General features: G+C 42.4%; 1 protein-coding gene across 1 annotated transcript in view; it reads right to left on the bottom strand.

Moving 5' to 3' along the window:
- Window positions 1–20,960, bottom strand: part of ATRNL1 (attractin like 1) — a 2,575,823-nt gene that overhangs the window by 686,779 nt on the left and 1,868,084 nt on the right. Inside the window, exon 26 of the mRNA XM_069611898.1 lies at window positions 16,750–16,828. Within this exon, the coding sequence (XP_069467999.1) occupies window positions 16,750–16,828 (79 nt within the window). The remainder of the gene's footprint in view (window positions 1–16,749; window positions 16,829–20,960) is intronic.

Here is a 20,960-nt window from a genome sequence, read left to right as displayed (position 1 = left end):
ATTTCTGAAAGGAATCCATCTGCATAATCCAACATTAAAAAGCTTCATAAAACACTGAAAAAGTCAAATACATAAGCAAAGCATTCACTGAGTGAACAGCAACCCACCGGTACAGTGTCTATTAGAAACAGCGTCAATATTCAGTTAATAATTGGCAGACAAACCAGAAATATTCAGTGCATTAAAAATGCCATAAAAGCAAGGTGATAAACATAATGATCAGACACTGACGCAAAGCATCTGTGAATGATAATACTTCAGCCAGTGATCAAACAGACTTGCTCAAATAAATAACAGCTGGTACGAGACAGCTCAGCGGGGCTCATTTTATTGACTCGATGGTCCCCGTTGTTGCTTTCTGCAGCAGTCGCTCACAAGTTTGGAGCTCGTTCGTTAACCAATATTTATTAAGTGATCTTAGACCTCTGGATGAAAGAGAGAGCTGTGCAAAGCGGGGAGCGGGATATGAAAACCTGGGGTACCCCTCTTGAAACACACACCCACATCACCGCCTATAATAGGGGTCCACAACTTTTGGTTCTCCAGATGTTTTGAACTACAGCTCCCATCAGCCCTAGCCAGCATAGTGAATGGTGAGGCATCATGGGATTTGTCTCGACCTAGAAACTGAATTCTACAGGTTCTTTCAAAGTGTCTTTCAACTCATGAACATTTAAGAAGTCACACCGTGCCTTTTCCTCGCCTCGCACAGATCTTTGCCGCCACTTTCCCTTTCTTCAAGAACCAATGCGCCAAGAGGCCTCCCAAAAGGCAGACACCCCGCTATATTGGAACACTTTGCATCACAAATTCTGAAGCTGGGTCTCCATTTCTGCACACATCTGACTCCTGGATTGTTCTGCTGAATGAATCCACAAAGCTCCAATTTATCAGGTCACTTGATTCTGAATCAAGTGCAGAATAATTGAAAAAAGCAAAAATAAATACAAGCAAGTGTTCATCGAAGAACCATCAAATAATTGTTATAGATCTGACTGTGAAATAGCTCTAAGGATGGTCCACCAAGAAGACCAAAGGTTGGGGTCCAGGCAAGGTAGGTAAAACAGAACGGTATGCAGTGTTTATATCGAATTATTTATATTGAATGACATATATATCAAATCTTTTATCTTGAAAACCTTAGTGAATGTAACTAGGGTGGGGCAAAGCAATAAATATTTTTGGGAAACGGTCGGGATGGGTTTTTAGGGGTGGGAAACAAGGGTTTTCGGGGGGACCCTGATTCACTATAAAGGCTTTCATGTACATGTAACCACACAGAATCATTGAGTCTTGTATAAAGCACCAGGACAGAGTTCTGTTTGTAGGTGGGCAGGGTGACCCGGTTGCCATCGACATTATAGCTTATTTCGACGCATGTCATAAAACGTACAGAGCACATATACATCACACTTTATGAATATACCAAGGTAAGCATGCTTAATGACCCTCGGGTAAACTACCTAGCAAATATGTTGAAACAGTTTAAAAAAAGCATCACTTAAATAAGTCGAATGATTAATAATAAAATACCTAGTTAAATTAATATATCACGTCTGAATGGGCATGACACCTCTAAGTGCATTGTGCTTAATAACTACAGATTCTAATATCCAGTATCCAGGGTGCATCCCTTTTCTTTCTTGAAACTGTTTGTCCTCTGCACTCCTTTACAGGGTGGGTTGTATTTTGTAGTGTGCTAGAACTGTCTGTTGAATAATACTAAGGGTAGATATTATTCAACCTTGACTGGATGGTCCCTTCTATCATTTGGTAATAATTGCATGTTTGCTGTGTTGCAACTGACCAATGATCTGCGACCATGCGCAGATAAGCCTGCCGTTCTGTCCCGCATTACCAGAATTGTGCAAGGTGGTCGATCATTTGCTTGTGTTTCCAATCTGTTTGGATTCCTTCTGGTGTATCAGAGGAGTGGAGCTGATTGATGGTTTAGAAACCTATTCATCCCTGGACCACTGGTGACCTGAAGGTTTATTCGTCACACAAACCTCAATGGCTGCTATGAAAAGATCAATGGGTATTTTATCAGGCCCGGGGGCCTTGGCTGGAGATAGCTTCCTTAATCTCAGGCTCTTCGACATGTGGTTTACTCTCAGCTGCAATAATAGGCATAATAAAAGGGGGGGGGGGCTCACCTCCTTATGTAGATTTGAAAAAGTTCAATACCCAATAATGTTCGTAATATTCCCCTGGATTTTATTGTTAGAAGCTTCTTTACCTAAGATGACAAGTTTCCAAAACATTGCACTATCTTAATTGTGGACAGCTTCCATCAGAGCCTGCCATTTCTTGGCTTGATAACCTCTTCTTTTATTAGCTATTAGAACCTTATATCCGCGCCTGAAATGCTGTAGCTCGTCTCTGTGGGTTCTTGAATTCTACAAGAATTGACTTTTAAGCCTCTCTAAATTCCTCATCAACCCTATTCATAGTGGTGATTGTATGTTGTTACTGTTTGTTTCCTACCCTTTGTAACTAGGGGATGGATTACATCAACCATATCTTCATGTAGCTGTGTAATAGCTCGTGTGTTTTCCAAGTTAGTGGCAAGAAGTCTTTCTAGTGACAGCAATATGTGTGCATACATTTTTGGCCGTACAGTATTACAGTTTGCCCCATACACTTACTATTCTGGTCTTGACCTCAATTTTACAAATCATTAGTATTCGGCCCAAGGTTTCAATTTACAACAGACAGAATTAATCAGTTTGTCCAATGAAACCCCTTGACTGAAGTAGCTTTAAAATTGATTGAATAGAAAACTGACATGGGCATTAGCACCCAACATAGGGGTGACACCCAAACCTGGAAAGTGTGTCGGATCCAACGGTACATGCCAGCATTCCAATGCAGCCAATTGCTGCTCTCGTGCATGCCAGGCACTGTTGTGCTTTCCCTAAGCATTTCCTCTTCTACTCACCCACCCCCGCGCCCTACGCCCCACACTGCCTCCTTACTTAGCTGCTGGCATGGGCCCCTCCCCACACATGCACCTCACAGTGCCTTCCTTCGCAATTACCCTGGAAAGCGAAATGGGACTGGTTTCTGAGCCCTGCTCACTTTTCCATGGCCGCCATCTTAAATAAGGCTGATGTTCCCTTTGATGATATGGCGCTGCAGCACAAGTGTCCATTTTGAAAGGGAAAATGTTTTTTTTACACACAAAAAAACACTGACCACCTGGCGAAATTGCCAAGCAAGCCCCGAACTGCATTTCAAAATATCATTGCTCTAAGCGCTCTATAGTAGTGAAATGAAGGGGTTACATAGCTCTCAACTCACCCGCTTTTGGCGGGTGTCACCCGCCTTGCAAAGAGCTGACTCACCCGCCAAGACTCCTGCACGCCCATTCATTCCAATCGGCATCTCACCCGCGAGACAAATGGTTGAGAGCTATGGGGTTACCACACTCTTCAATGTATCAAAGGCACATTAAAACGCCATGCCACAAAGGAGTAAGCTGCAGTGCCGCACTGCATGTGTATTAAAGCACCAAATAACAACTAAGTGATACATAACAGTACAAAATAATGCAATAAACTACAAATCCTAAGAGGCTTCTGCTGTCATTTGACGACCGAGGTCCTCACGACAAACAGCAGCCATCTTGTGCATGTGCCTTGATTGGCGATGCTTGTCTGGGACGTCATTTCACCAAAATGCCAGGGGTAGCGGAAGTGACATCACACCACCCTTGACCTCTGATGACACCAATATGTCATTTGGCCACACCCCAAAGTGGCATCACGGGAAGCGATGGAACACGACCGTTCACCCCTTGACAAAATAGGAAGTGACATCATATAGCATTGTTCCTAAGTGCACTACGAAAATTAGGTTACAATATCACTGTAATATGATGTAAATTTCATACAAGAATGGATTACCATATGCATCGGTAATATCGGTAATATCGGTGTGTATAGGCCCATATTACCAAATTACTGTGAAAACAAGCAAACGTCCAAGGCCAAATGATAATGACGTGTTATTATATACCACTTCCTCTTAAGCATTTTTTTTATAGAGAACAAATATACATAAAATATCACCCAACCTGTGTTGATACTCATTTATTGACCTCAGAAGGATGAAAGACTGATTGGGCCTTGCCAAGATTCAAAGCTGCAACCTGCAGATCACACACATTGCAGCAGCGAGCGCTCAACCCATTAAAGTATCTTAACGGCTTCAGTCAAATGAGCAATTACATGTCTGAATGTTTTCAAAGTTGGAAAGCAAATTACACTCTATAGTGGATACCATTAAACTGGTAACTGAGATTTAACAGCAGGCCAGTTCATCTGCAGGTCTGGTGCAAAGTTGGCCACATAAGCCTGCGTGGATCGACTTTTCAGGCTCCAGAGGTTGGCAAAATACATACCATTAGAAGGGTTCATAACATTGTATTAAAGAATGTATATTAGCGCGACCGTACTCTGGGCACTGATTAACTCAAGCATGCAAACAAACATCCTGAACAGCATGCCAGGGAGATAGGAAAGATGGACACATTACAACAAAGCATTAATAGTGGCACAATGAAATCAATGGCCACTTGATGAGCTATGGTCAAGCATTTCTACACTGTACACACGCCTTTAGGCACAAGGAGTTTTTCACATGAACGAGGACACCATGGAATGTCTTGTGATGATCGTAACAGAGACAACGGCAGAAAAAAAACATGTTATAACTGCAACTTGCAAAAAGCAAAATTCATAGTCAGACATTGATGCTTATTCTAATGCTTTATGGAAGTTTTTGTATGCATTGTGAATTTGAGGTGTTTCAGAACAGAATAAATCAGTGACTCACCCCCTGAAGTGTGCCTGAAATAAACCTTTAATGAGTCTTGCAATTATTGTATAGAATTCCAGAAAGACAAATTATTTGTTATTTCCGATTCTTTCTGATTTAGGGTCACAGCTCAAAGCATTACACTTGTGGAACAACTTTTTTAAGAGGCATGAACAAGAAAGCCAACCACTCCAGAAACAAAGACCCACATGGCGCTGGCCACAGCCAAAGAGCTCGCATTTGTAAAAAAAAAAATATATAAAAATATATATATATTTTTTTCTTTAACGTTTGTTTTCTAGGGGTAGCAAGGTAAACCTCAGGGGTCGAATCTGCGACCCCTAATGTCCCCCAAAGGAGCGCCCTGTAGCATGCAGCCTGCTAGGAGACATTTCACCGTGTTCATAAATTCAGTAAAGTGTCTTGATTGTGTACTTTGGTCTTAGTTGGGAAATTAAAAATCAAAGGCTTCGTTTCAGATCCATATATATCTTGGGAAATAAGTTACTATTTATGTGTTGGGATATTTGCTTTTTAGAAACTGTCCCCATCTTGCGAGAGTAGAACATTTATCCGGATATTGTCCTTTAAATATTAATATTTCAGTTTAGGAATACTTCTGTTATTGATAGAGCGCACTGACGCCCCCTTAGTGGCTTCCTGGCGCTAGGATAACAAGCAGAACATAAGGCGAGACAGAAGACTGTGATTAAATGATTTAGTTCCCAAACAGAACGGTCTTCACTGTTCTTCCACTAGAGTAACTGGTAACCAGTTCTACAGGCAGGCAGTGGCCGCCACCGAGTTTCAGACAGATTCTTGCAATGTGCCACGTTTCGAGCTCGGTGACTGAGTTAGGACATACTTTACACGTTTCCCATTAACACTTACAGCTTGCTAGTGGGTGTACAATGGCAGCCATTAAGTATCCAGAAAGCTCGACTTAACAATAGTGGGGCATACATTGAATATTAATTGTTTGTACCTTCTGCATAATAAGTTGCCACTCCAGAACGTTCTGTAAGCTTTATTAGGACCCAGGAGGGGGAAGGTAGCCAATCAGGTGGCTAGGAACGCAGGCTTGAACCGCCAATGCAAGCCCGCGTTCCAGGCAGCCTTACGGCCGGCTCCCGTGCCACCATCTCCCCCTCACCCTCCACCAACTTGGTTATTTTTTTTTCTTTAAACCCTTGCCACTCACCTTATTTCGGCTGTGGCAGCACTCGCTGACTCAGCCGCTCCTTCTTCCTGGCTCCAGCTGGCCGCCATTGATAGGGAAGAGGAGCTCGGTATGGAGCCCCACCTTCCCTTTACCATGGCGGCCATCTTTGTAAAGCATTTTCCTTCATCCTTTTTTTTTTTTAGCACCCTGGGTTACGGCTTTGGCAACCCGGGGTGCCAATAGCCTTAAGCTCCCATTCCAAGGGCTGAAAAGGGGGTTAACGGCCCGGCTTTGCTCGGGCTGATAACCTGGGCTGCGGGGTCGTTCACCTCCATTCCAGCCCTTGGAACGGGGACTTAATTCCATAAAAAAGAGTTACATAAGTAATGAAACGAAAGGGGACAAGGCAGAATCCAGCGGAACTCCCGAGGCTGGAGGCCAAGTGCTGGAGATGGAAGAAGGGAGGGCGCCTCCCTTTTACATAATTGAGAACAGATATATGTGTTATGCAAAGGACTTTGTTTTCAATCCAATTAAACAAAAGCATCACTTCCTTTAGACCGTTTGCAAGACTCTGAACCTAAATGATGAGGGCGTGTGGGGGGGACACACACACTATGGGGCACATCCACTGTGCAGGACTCCTGCCAGCTCAACAGGCCTTCATGGCAGGGCCTACAGATGTTCTACCTGCTGAAGGCTGTTCTGGGCTTGCGGCCCCGGTGCCTGTGAGTTCCCTGGGACGGAAGGCGCCCGTGAAGACGCGGCGCACCTGGCCACCATCTGGCACCAGCACATGGACACTTGACGTCAGTTGAGCACCCGGCCCTAGGTGCTTGCCACTGGCAGGGTCAGGCCAACTCTGCATGGCATGACTTGTGAGCCCACAGTCTGGAGGTGGGAGGACCTGGATTTGTGAAAAGTCTGCCCATTATTGAGATACTTCCCGTTAAGCTCTCCATCTTGCATAATCTACAGCAGTGTTGTGATCGATCCTGCCAACTATCACTCTCGCATCATTTAGGGAGACATTTCTGCCCAGCGCCCCTGCTTCTGAGCTCCTGCGAAGGCCATTTTATTTATTTACTGACCTTTTCAGATCCTTTTTGAAACATTTCTATCAATGGTATATTCCGGTTGACCATTTAGAAATGACATATGCAGCATATTGCTTAAGGGATAACACCCGATCCAGCGATTCGGATCGGTGGCATCAGCCCGAGGTCCAAAGTACAGCGCTTGGGCCTTACCGATGGGCTCCAGTGCCGTTACCACCTGATCCGGTAGGACGGATCGAATGTTAACGATATTATCACCAGGGCTTTAAATCCGGAACCAAGGGATACTAAGAACAACGTATTTTGTTACAGTTAACGGGATGCCTCGCATTGTCCTGTTCCTTGAAACAAAATGCTTACTTAAGATGGCTGCCATGGATCAGGAAGGCAGGGCTATATACAGGGCCTCTTCCATTTCCATGATGCCCCAGGAGGCTGTAGCGGCAGTGGCAGCGGTTGGAGGGAACCGAAGCCAACAGGAGAAGGGAGGGGATGTTAGGGGATGATAGCGGGCAGGGGAAGCTCCCATCAAGTTACTTGGAACAGGGCTTGAATCGTGGGATTCAGCTCACGATCCGAGCAACCCGATTGGTTGGCTCTCCCGCCCCTGATGCTAATTATGCATATTGCATACCGGGGCATATGGCTCTTGGATATTGCACACTCTCTATATATATGTTATGTCCATCACGCAACCACTCACCAGCTAACTACATCCAGTACCATGCTTTGTTCGTTCTAGATATTGCCATCACAACAAAACTCTGCTTTAAACCAAGCTGTACTCTCCTGAGTCCTGCACTCATGCTTACCAATAACATCACATTTGAGAAACACACAACCCTACTTCGACAGCCATATCCCCTCTCACTTAAACCAATTATTTTTGCCCTCTGATTTTGGCTATTCTATTCTCTAGTTTATCTTTTCTATCGCCTCCTCCCCAAAACCACCTTCCTTTACACAGACCATGGTCTGTTCCCACCCTGGCAGCGTCACAATATGCCAGGACAAAGCCAGGTGCCATGAGAGCACTACGGTGGTGATGGGCGCAGAACAGATATTGGATAGCATAATAACAAAATAGATATACTTAAGTGGATAGCTATACAAATGGAAGCATTCTATGTCAAGTAACCTTAGAGCTATAGGATGGATCAGCACACATTGTATAATTGTACTTTGTGGCCCTGCCCCCCCACCCAAACTGTTGTGCAAAAAATGTAATTTGTGGCGCTGCTCCCTGCCCCCCAAACTGTCGTGCAAATCTGTGTTACGGTTCAAAATATATAAATGGACATGTAAAAGGATGTTTCTCACTTTCTCATTCATTTTCCCTTATGGAAAATGTACAATTTTGGCTCAAAGGCACAATCCAAACTGTTGGACGGATTTGCACGAAGTAAGAAACAAGTTGGGCACAAAGCGCTTTAAAGAAATCCTTTGTTTGTTTGGGATAAATCTGTCCAGTAGTTCTTTACTTGATTTGGCGTGGGCTGCCCATGTACCCAAAAAGGTAGTTATATCTCCAGTGATGCATGGCTGGTGGCAGCATTTTTAATTTCAGAAAATCCGCCATTATGGAAATCTCAATTCTAATACCGATCCGTTTTCTTTTTAAACTACGCAGAAATGATATCAGGGGTGTAAGTAGGGAAGGTTTAGGGCTGGGGAGCATTTGGGCAGGGTAAGGAAGGATGCTTTGTGAATGTTTGGGGGTTGGTATAGTGCCTTTTTTGCTCAGATCGCGATTTGTTTCAAGTGGCAAAAAAAGAGCGAATACTTCAAAACTATATTATATTGTGATTTATTTATTTATTTTATTTATTGTGCATTTGTAAGGTCCTTATACATCAAGTAAATTGTGTTTCAAAGTGCTGTGGCAATTACTTTGATTGCTAGTGATGGGAAGAGAAGTATTTTAAGTTAATTTAGAAAGCAATCTGCGTTTTTAATATTAAAAAAATGATATTACAGGTACATGTATTGCTTCCTAAATTAACTTTAAATGTGTGAAATGTGGCATTAAGGGATATTAGTATTTGGGGGTGTTACATGTGCTTAACCATCATTTAATTGTTTAATTACTGTGAAAAAAGTGTGCAACATAAGATCGAGGAAAACCGATTACTATATCCTTTGTTTTGATTGGACAATCTTTTCATGTGAATTAACAGAGAAGATGTCGATTCACTCCTGGCCTCAACAGAGAAGATATCTACAATATCACACCTCTCTCTTCTTCGTTACAGCAGCTAATTAGTAATTATACCTGAACCACCTCATCCTTTTTCCTCATCCCAATAAACAATGGTAATCCTATCTTTACCCCACGTCACTCTTCCTCATCACAGTACATCACTATTACCACCTCACTCTTCCTTGTAGCAGTACCCCACTACCACCATCTCACTCTTCCTCATCACAGTCCCCTACTACCTCCATCTCACTCTTCCTTGGCACAGTACCTCACTACCACCAAATCACTTTTCAACTTCACAGCTCCCACTACCACCACATCACTCTTCCTTTTCGCAGTACCACTCTACCACCACATCACTCTTCCTCGTCACAGTCAACAAGTGCCATCATGTAACTCTTCCTCACCACAGGACACCCACTACCGGCACATCACTCTTCCTCTTCTCAGTCCCTCACTACACCATCTCACGCCGCCTTGTGAAAGTCCCCGATTACTCCACCTAACTCTTCCTCATTCCAGTCCCCCACTAACTCCATCTCACCTCACTCTTCCTCATCCCAGTCCCCCATTAACTCCATCTCACCTCACTCTTCCTCATCCCAGTCCCCCATTAACTCCATCTCACCTCACTCTTCCTCGCCACAGTACACCATCCCATTTTATCGGTGGACACAAAAAAAGATGAAAGATTTTGTATCTTCTGCATAATACGTTGCCACTCCAGAACGTTCTATAAGCTTTATTAGTGCACAGGTGGGGGAAGCTAGCCAATCAGGTGGCTGGGAATGTGGGCTTCAACCGCCGATGCAAGCCCGCATTCCAGCCAGCCTAACGGCCGGCTCCCCACGCCGCCATCTTCCCCACACCCTCTTCCGACTTATTTATTATTAAAACCTTTCCCACTCACCTTATTTCGTGCTGCGGCGGGAATCGCCGCCTCAGCCACTCTTCCTTCCTGGCTCCAGCTGGCCACCAATGAAAGGGAAGAGGGGCTCCATACTTTATAAACCCGATGTTGCGTAGCGAAATAACGGATATTGATAACAAGTCATCTGTGATGTCATCATTGTGGTCACATGCTGCGCAACATGGGGTGCACAGTTAAGGTGGACCTGCATGAAATGCGTTTGCTGAATTTCAGGGGTTTTGTTGTGTTAAATCTGATCACCTTAACTCTCTCCTACCTAAAGGTTTTTCACTGAACTTCAAGGTTTTCCTTATTCTACAGTTTCTTCGGGACACACTAGCCGTGGCCTTTAGCCGTGGCCACTGTGCATGTTACACAAATAGGTCTCTTTGGAGCCCACTAACCATGGCCTTTAGGCCATAGCCATTGGCCACGGGTTTCAGCCGTGGCCACTGTAAATGTTGCACAAATAGGTTTTAATGGGACCCACTAGCCAGGGCCAGTGGGACCCAAAGAAACCTATTGGTGCAACATTTACAGTGGAAAGAAAAATCAGTGGCTGGTGAAGAGAAAAGGATCAGAGGGTCAATGAAAGAGAGGTAGGGGCAATAGCATGAGGGCCAACATTGCACTGGTGCAAACATACACTGAAATAATATTGTTTTTGCACTAGGGCAGTTCTTGTGTTGGTGGTAATAACCCAGCACAATTGTAGCTGCACCAGTGCAAAGTTTCTGCAATGCTGCCCCAGATATTGAGAAATCAGGGTTTGGCAGCAAAATTAAAATCAGAAGTTGACCGGATAACGAGACACATGTGGTAGCAGTGGAGCTGAAATTGCAAATATGTAAATGAATTAGCCATCAAAGCAATCAAAGAGACCTTGGTGGTACAAGTCAAAACAAAGAGGTGATGGCTTGAAGGTTTAGAATTAATCTTAAACTTCTGGGCAATCTTCCAGACCATCGACCTTCGGCCTGCCAAACCATTACAGAAAGGGGAAAGACCACATGCAAACCAGGCTTGGCCCCACACCAAAAATGGCAGTCCAGCCCGAACTGCTAGGTCACCCGAGTGGGACGGGTATGCCCAGACGTTGACCCCGTGCTTGCTAGGCCAGCAGACCCAAACCACTCCCCACTGATGGGCTCAACAAGGCAGAGGCATGTTTGGGAAAGCTTGTGGTCTCGTGCAAAAGGGACGTGGCCAAGCAGTTCGGGCTGGACTGCCCCTTTTGGGGTGGGACCAAGCCTGATTGGCATGTGGTTTTTCCTCATTTGTTATGGCTTGGCAGGCGAAGAATGATGGTCGGCAGGGTTGCCCAGAGCAATGCCAGAGGGTATCAGGGGGGGGGAAAGCTTGTAAAAAATAAAATGCATGAAACAAAACGATGAAATGAAAAGAAAAACGAAGACTCAAAATGCCGACGAAGGGAACCGGGGGTTGCCGGGGTGTCCACTGCTCCCCTTCTTTGACTTTAAGGGAATTCTGGGGTGGCAGGGGGGGCGAAGAAAGTTTTTTTTTAAAAAGGCAAAAAAAAAGAAGCGAACCCTGCGATGGAAGTGTTGCATATCAATGGGGAGGCAGAACTAGTATCGCAGGGACCGAGCTGTGGCCGTGCAGTGGTAAGTAAGGAGCAAGAGGTACGTTTTTAAGGGTAGGGGGATGGAGGCTAGCAGGTGGGGGTCATGCACATGATTATTTCTACACAGTCGAGTCGAATTTTCGAATATGACATTTTCGTATACGAAATAATCACGTACATCCATGCCAGAGGTTAAGATTAACACGAAACCTTCCAGGCAGCAACCCTTTTTTTTTGCTCGGTGGTACATGTCAGCAGCGTTGTATTAGCAGTTATTACATAGAGGTTATTTGTAAACGCAGATTATACTTTTTGCATTAAAACCAGACATATTAATCAGATAAGTAAAGAGAGTTACGAGCTCAGCCTCCCTCGGGTCCCTATGCATCTGGCATCACATTTCCAGTGGGATGTGGCAGTCCCCAGACTGAGACCACTGTGGCATAACCCAGGGAATGGAACCCAGGGAATAGCTGGTACGATAGCACAGCGAGTAGAGCGCTCGCTTTGACATCTGTGCAGAGCCTGCTGACACAGGTTTGAATCCCGACAGGGCCAAGCTCCGCCTTTCATCCTTCCGAGGTTGATAAATAAGCACCACAGGCAGTGGGTAATAATAAGCAGCGCTCAGATACCTGAGGGTTCGTAGCACTATATAAAGGCGAAATTATGATTATTATTATTATTAATATCTATTAATACCTTCAACAACACAGTATTACAAAAATGGAAACACTCAATGAGGAAGGAAATGGAAAACGAAGACATCACAGAAGAACAGCTAACTCTCCGCCCACAACATCCAAAAATAAAACGACTGGATAAGAACTATTCAAAAGATGAACGTCTACAAACAGAATCTTCAATGCACAAAAAGACAACAGGAAAATCCATGAACTACCACAATACCTTCAAATCTTTCCAGACCAGAGCATTAGAACAACATTCTTAAGAGTGCGTCTGAACATTCTACTCACAAACTCCTACCTATCAACAACAAGACAGGTCGATGTCACAAACAACTACTGTCGATTTTGCAAGGATCAAGCCATCCCAGAAACTATATTCCATCTTGTTATGGAATGTCAGGCACTCTCTTCTCAACGCAAACAATTTGGAGCGTTCTTCCAACTATCAGAACAACAAATGAACACTCAAGAAAGATGGACCACCCTACTTAGTGGACATACCAATAAATACACTTACACAATCACTCTTTTCCTAAGCACCATTTTGGAACTGAAGAAAAGATCACCGTGAGATCAATTCTAAATCATTAGCTCCTACCATCCACAGATCACGAGGAAAATGATGAAAAAGTTTACAAGCAAATTAAATCATCAAAAAAATAAATAATGTTTTATTATTATTATTATGATAAACACATGTAAACATTGGAAAGAACACTGGTTATATGCACGCTAAAACAACACAACACTGGGACAAAAGACACACAAATCATGCAAAGGAAAGGGTTCAAATAGAGACATGCCACATTTTCAATAACAATATGAATCTGACGATTCTGTCCTTCCATAAGAATATTTATTCTCTCGATAATGCGTGTACAAGGAGTCAAACAAAATTTCCACTTAGTGCATTAAAATAAACAGCATTATTAAAAGTGTCCAACATATTTTTCAATCAAAAATTTGCATAAAACAAATCTTGAACAAAAAAAATGAATTTACAGATTTTCTTCCTGCAAAGTAAAGCATTTTCCCATACTTTGCCAATAAGTTTATTTGCAGACTTTTGACAGCACATTTCATCAGTGTGAGCTATTTAAATTAAGAGAAGGTTTCACCCCGCAAAATCCCACTCTTCCAGATTTCCACCGTGGAGATTTCTTATTTCTGATATGATTGCTCAACAAATCATTACTTTTGTGAACATGGTGATAATGTGGTCACAATTTCACATGACTTTCCGAGCCGCATTGCCTAATGTCATATAGGGTTAAAGTTATTGCCCAACTCAATTGGACCTAGTTTGTAAACCTCAGGAGTAAGAGCGGTTGAGCTAGAACTGCCTGGATCGGAACCAGTGCTGCTAGCTTACACCTATAATCATTGCAGATTGTGCTCAACCCACTGAGTTATCTGACCGGGTTTAACCATGAAATTGTCTGGGGTGTTTGTCATTTACTTCTGCCAATTTCCTCTTAGGAAAGGAGATGTTTTTACCTTCCCAGTGTCTATATTCACTGCTAAAGTGCAATGTCAACAACACTCAGTTAAATTAAGAAAAGAGAAAGTGAACTGCTTCTCAGGAAGAAACACAGGCTCTGAGCCACTTGTAAGCCTCATAGCTCTGATCAGAACGATATGCTATCTACAGGTGTGGAAGGGTTGCAGGGGTAGTCTTCATCAACTCACTTTAAACAATTGATCAGCCAGGGTACAGGTGTAAAACATTAAGCTTATTGCACCAAAAGAAAGGTGTTGTGCCATTTTAAATTTGATCAGGAACGCACACGCCTAAAAAGCCTTTAAAAAATATGAAGCATTTGGAAAATAAATATAGAACAGAAACATTGGTCCAACCTTGAGGAAATACTCTATAACATGCACCATAAAGCTGTGTGAAGACACACACACACAATATTGGACTGAGATGTACCATACCAATATGTGTTATTGCCCATATAAAATGATAACAATTTGAACCATACCAAACCAATTACAGAAACAAAAATCTATATTATTAAAACAATCCATAAAATCCACAATATCATTATGTAAAGAAACCCAAAATCCTAAAACTGACACTTTCTTAAAATCTGTTCCCTTCTAGTCCAGGATCTCTACAATATTTATGCAACAATGTGTATGACACCTGGATCCAGGCGAAATTGCATCCGTTTCCATATTTGCTTAACTGTTCCCTTATATATTGGCCAGAGTCGGTGCTGCCTCAATCTTGAACAGCATTGCAAAGAAAGTGCTCTTGGTTTGTAAATGAAGTGGGTATTGTATTCTTTTTCTTTTTAGTAAAGCCCCACAAGAGAAAAAAAGGCTTAACATTTACATGTAGAGGGCCAGACCTCCTGGCTTTGCCAATGCTAATTATTATTGTTGTGCCCTTTATGGGAATTCCCAATGCTTTCACTTCATAATGTCTTCAATATTGCAGGGATCAAAATTAGGATTGGATAAGCAAGAGCTAAAAGCAGCTCCTGGGTATCCAGCATTAACCAGCAACCAGAAGCCATCACTGGGGAACGAGGAACTAGTAAATAGCGTTCCACAAATCTAACTTCCACATAAGATACACACATATGGGGCCTGATTCATGGAACATTTTCCTATGCGATTGCGCCATTATAAAACACTTCCATGAATCAGGCCCTTAATGTTCTCCATTAACTATGACATCTTAAGTTTTAAATAAAAAGATATCCCAAAGTTTATTTGTAGATTGTTCCAAACGCGCAGAACTAAATTCACATAGGGGTGTTTTTTTGGCATTTGTTGGCCTGGAGAGCCAAAAGTAGCTGTTGGTTTTAAGCTAACCATTCTCTTCTGGGCTGCTAAACAGTTCCCAGCTCCCCTCCATTTCGAACCCTGATATTGATAAGCTTCCGGTTTCCTTTGAAGCCTTATTTGTGTTTAAATTTCTCGGACCAGCACGCACTCATTTTCATGAATGGTCTAGAATACCGACAGGTCCTATACGCATCCCAAATCCCTTACAAGCTCTTCATGTAAATAAGGTTTTATATACACAAATCATGTTTTACAAAGGCTTGAGTGGAGCTTGTTGACCGACCTATTGACTTTGGCAATGCTTGTTATAACAGCAGACATGATCGGTTTGGTGCAACTCAAAGTTATATATTCAAAGCTCCCAATCCATCATGACCACATTTTTTGCAACATGAAGCGTGGCAACCAAAGTCATAAATAATAATAATGATCACAACAAAATTAACGAAAAAATTTAATCAGCACAAAAGTGGACATCCCCTTATTGTACCAGGCAGCACAGAAACAAACCAATCTCTTCAAAGAAACATTCAACAACTCTCCACAACTTGAACAGCTCCATTCACTTTTACAAAATGGCTGCCACTACAACCGAGTTTTAACCATAATTCACTGGTTCTGCATTGCTGCATTACGGAGCTATTGGCTGACACAAGGAACTCTCAAGTATGCATAGTCAAGAGCTCTGACAGAGAGCTAAAGTTCTGTTAAACCAGACCTAAAAATGTCACACATGCTGTAAACTGGCAGAAACATACGAATACAGTGTTATTACATCTCTCCAGTTTCAAAAAAAGCATAAGATATATGTACATATAGATTTAAAAGTCAATTGGGCTGCCACTAAACTACAGCTGTTGGCCACCAGCAAACCACCAGCCTGAACATGCAAGCATCACATTACTAACACGTTGCAGTGCAATAACCAAGTTGCTTAGGAATGTCAGACTGCAGTAGAGAAACACTTCTAAAGTGCACAACCCTCTATGTCAATAATGCGACTGGGGTGCCCTTGACCCTAATGCAGGCGGCATGCACTGCTTAGGTACACGCGAACATGTAATACAAAGCTCAGCCAATTAGAAGGCAGCTTTTTTACACAAATTTGCCAGTATGAGTGTTGGGCAAATGACATCACCAAACACAGTGGACTGGATTGATGGGGTAACCACAGAGATTTCCAACTAAAAAATAAAATAAAAAAATAAACCTCAAATGTAGATCAGAACCTTTTCTACTTATAATACAAACTGCCAAGAAAAACAAAGAGGCACTAAAAGTTTCATATGAATGTTGTTTAACAATCAACCAAGACACAACCTCATCAGTGGAGTTTTGAACTAACTTCTCAACTCTAAGCACATTTGTTCATGAGGTAGGGGCAATGAGGAGGTTACCTTGCAGCTGGTGGCCGACTCCCTCGGTCCTTTGTTCATATGTTCTATTTAGATGCAGGCTTTCAAGGCTGGCAGGCCTCAGCAAGCCACATTTAAAAGCTTGATATTGGCAACATAGGACATCTTACCTCTCTCCGCCGAGATGCCCAGCAGGTCTGCTTGATCTTCCAGACGACAGCTGCCACCAACAGCAGCGACAAAAAGCAACTAGAAGACACAAGGGGGACAAGAGAAAAGTCAAACTGCAGGTTATAGAAGGCAACGTCAGGGTTCGAAATGGAGGGGAGCTGGGCGCTATTTAGCTCCTGCTTGTAGCCTAGATGAACCTGGTTAGCCTTATACCAACAGCTCCCGGCAGCTGCTTGTGGCTCCCCAGGCCAACTGATGCTGAACAGGCATGCGTATGTCCATTAACTCTGTGCATTTGGGAATATCTATAAATAAACATCAGGACACATCTGTACAACATATAAAAGAAGGAGTCAAAAGGATGGACAAAACTATGTTTTCATCCTATGCAGGGACATAATTTCAACAAAATGCCAGGGGTAGCGGAAGTGACATCACACGGTCTTGACCTCTGATGACATCACACGTAGTGATGTCATTCGACCCCACCCCAAAGTGATTTCACGGGAAGCAATTGAACACGACCTTTCACCCCTTGACAAAACAGGAAGTGGCATCAAATAGCATTGTTCTTAAGTACACTATGTAAAAGATGGTTACGATATCACTATAATGTGATGTACATTTCATACAAGAAAGGATCACCATATGTATCGTTAAGATCAGTGTGTATAGGCCCATATTACCAAATTACTCTGAAGGCAAGCAGACATCCATAACCAAATGACAATGATGTGTTATTATATAGCACTTATGCTTAAGCGCTTTATATAGAACAAATATACATAGGATATCACCCAACCTGAGTTGGTACTCGTGTATCGACCTCAGAAGGATGAAAGGCTGAATTGAGGTGTTTAAGAACAGACTAAATCTGTGACTCACCTCCTGTAGTGTGCCTGAAATAAACCCTCAATGAGTCTAGACATTATTTTTATAGAATTCCAGAAAGACACATTATTTGGTATTCCTAGTCTTTCTTATTTAGGGTCAGTGCTGAAAGTGTTAGACTTGTGGCACCCCTGTTCTTTAGGCCTGAACACGATAGCCAGACCCTCCAGAAGCAAGGAGCCACATGGCACTGACCACAGCCCAGGAGCTTGCATTTCTTTTTTGTTTTTTAGGTGTAGCAAGGGAGACCACAGAGGTAGCAAAGAAGACCTCAGGGGTCGCAGTTGTGACCCCTAAATGACATCCCTGATCCTATGTGGAAGTAAGATTTGCGGAATAAAGTGTACAAGCTCCTCCTTCCCCGGTGGTAGCTCCCGGTCACTGGTTAATGCAGAGGGCATTTACCTTACTCCAAAAGCATATATAAATAAAAATGTCTGCCTGCCCTGTGCCTGACCTGTGCCATCTCCACGGTCATCGTATGGGGAAGGTCCTATAAGGGAACTGACATTTATTTTGATAGAAATAGAAACTCATGGTATCTAGAACCACTGCCCCTTGGCAAATATACAATCTACAGAGTTGAATGAACACTATCTGTGAGCAGCCAAAATGTCTACAGCATGCCTCTGCAACCTTTTGCTTTCCAGATGTTTTGGACTTCAACTTCCATCCACCCAATACAGCACAGCTAATGGTGAGGGAGCATGGGAATTGTAGTCCAAAACATCTGGAGAGCCGCAGGTCGCAGTACCCTAGCATTTCCATGGTGCACCATTGAGAACTGCACTGGACTGTATTTATATGCTGATGTAGCTCTTAAAATATAGTGGCTCAACAGCACTGTTATGGTAAAACATTCATAGCCGCAATACACCATTGTTATATTATTAGTATAACACAGTCAATACGTTTTCTACTTAAAAGAACAATAGAAAACATACACTATAATTATGAAGAAAATAATATTAGTACACATTAATCCAAAACAGTATTTATATCCCCCCAAGATTTAGTGAGATGGTAGATCAAGTTAACATCATTGCCCAGAAGAAAGAGCTCCCTCGTTTTCTCTGTAAGGCCAGATATCACTTCCGTATCCCCAGATGCTAACAGCTGCTTTCCTCGAATACCTGCCAAACGTCCACACACCTGCAGTAAATGCTTGAGATTCCAATGGTATTGATACCACAGATTCTACTAGTTCTTTATTCTCCGCTACTTCTTTTCTTGCCCCTGTAACTTCCAAAGATTCAATTACATTAAATGTAATTCTCATATAATCCTTAAGTAGCTAGTTATTTGGGAAATATTGAAAATAAGGAGGAATGACAATACATTTTAGTTTTTTTCTTTGCATAGGGGCATTACAGAAAAGGACTGTTTTGCAGCCGGAAAGAGTGGGTGTGGGTGGATGAAGATAGAAAAGAAACCCTAAAGGGGGCTTGCCCTATTTTTAACAAAGATAGAGACTTTGACATGTTCTAGTGTCGGCTGTTTAAAGGAGACACCTATCTGTAAGGGTCTATATGATCAAAGCAAAACCAAACAGGTGAAGGCTGGAAGGTTTGGAATTAATCATAACTTCTGGCATTGCTCTGGGCAACCCTCCAGACCATCGTTCTTCGCCTGCCAAGCCATTACAGAAAGGGCAAGGCCATATGCAAATCAGGCTTGGTCCCACCCCAAGAGGGGCAGTCCAGCCCGAACTGCTTGGTCACATCCCTTCTGCACAAGACCACAAGCATCAACAGACATGTTTCAGCCTCATTGGGCCTCATCAGTGAGGAGTAACTTGGGTCTCTAGGACCCAGGTCTGGGCATACCCGTCCCACTCGGGGTGACTATAGCAAAACCATGGTGGTCGGTCAAAATCTCGAAAAAAAAATCTCGACTAACAATAATGGTCGAACAAAAAAAAAGTCAAATTTCTCTTTTTTTAATTATATATTTATTTTGGGGTCCAGGATTAAAACATTTCGAATAAAAAAAGTCATTAAAAAAATGCGACTTTTTTTTCTGACTTTTTTTTTGAGATTTTTTTTTTTGAGATTTTTTTTTTTGGTCTTATGACCATAAACCCAAAACCATATATGATGCACAGATATCACAAGTGTGCAGGAATGCAACGCAACCTGTTCATCTTATTTTTATCAGATCACTGGCTATCTTCCATAGAAGGGGCATGAGGCATGACAGGAAAGACACACGACTTGCCATGCTAATAACATTGAATGTTGATGGTATTCATGATATTGACAGAACATGTTTGAAAGGTGGTCGGGTAGGTTTTTATGGCATTTAGCATGATGAATGTATTTTCTAACTGGCGTAGAACTAATCTTAGTTGTACATACAGGCTTATGTGTCAAACGTCCTTTGTTAGCCCATCATATCAAGTGAAGAATTGTTATCAAAGTAGAACGTCTGTCAATGATTTAATTGAATATTAAACGCCGATATTAATTTCGACTATTTCAAAGGCAGTCTGATATGTTATTACTGTGTCTATATATGAATGTGTTTTAAGAAAACTGAACAGCTGTTCACATAAGACCACTAAACTTGTGTAAAACTCGCATTTGATTTGCAAACAGGCTCATGATGCGGGAACACTAGTTCTTACAAGTCTAGGCAGTTTTTTGCATGCTTTAAAAGAGGTGAACCAGAAAAACATCTGTTAATTAACGTGGATTATAGTACAATTTAACATTTGTGAGAAGTGCTTAGGAACCTCTCTGTATACATGAATAATGCCTAGGGGCTACAAACTAGGTGGACCCTCGATCATATTACCGATAGGACTAAATGGGACCCTTCTGATGGGGTGAAGGTTCTAGGTCCTACACAAGCTAGCTTGGAACCGTATCCACGTATCCTATGAGGTTTTGGCTGAACCAGTTGGCTAGGTTGGATTTCTAAGAAATCATATCAGGGTGTGAGATGGAGGAAAGGGTTTGTGGCCTCTTTGGAAGGCAAGGAGATCACTTGCAGACACTGACTGCACGGTTATTGAAAGTATAGGGATGTCACGGGTCTCCTCAATGACTGCTTGTCACTGCGGATTTTAATTACAGCAATAGCCATGCATGTTAAATACGGTATGCAGTGTTTATATCGAAAATCTTATAAAGAATGAACATATATAGAATATTTTATAACGAATAATGAAATGAAGAATGCACTTAGGGGTGGGCTAAAGGGTTAAATCTTGTTGGGAAACAGTTGGGGTGGGTTTTTAGGGGTGGGAAACTGGGATATGGAGGGGACCCCCCAAAAAATAAAAATAAAAGAATTAAGAAAGAAAAAAAAATATTAA

This window comes from Ambystoma mexicanum, chromosome 8 (assembly GCF_040938575.1).
Source record: "Ambystoma mexicanum isolate Mex_15411 chromosome 8, UKY_AmexF1_1, whole genome shotgun sequence".
In the NCBI taxonomy this organism is placed as follows: domain Eukaryota; kingdom Metazoa; phylum Chordata; class Amphibia; order Caudata; family Ambystomatidae; genus Ambystoma; species Ambystoma mexicanum.
This window is presented reverse-complemented; position numbering and strand designations above follow the sequence as displayed.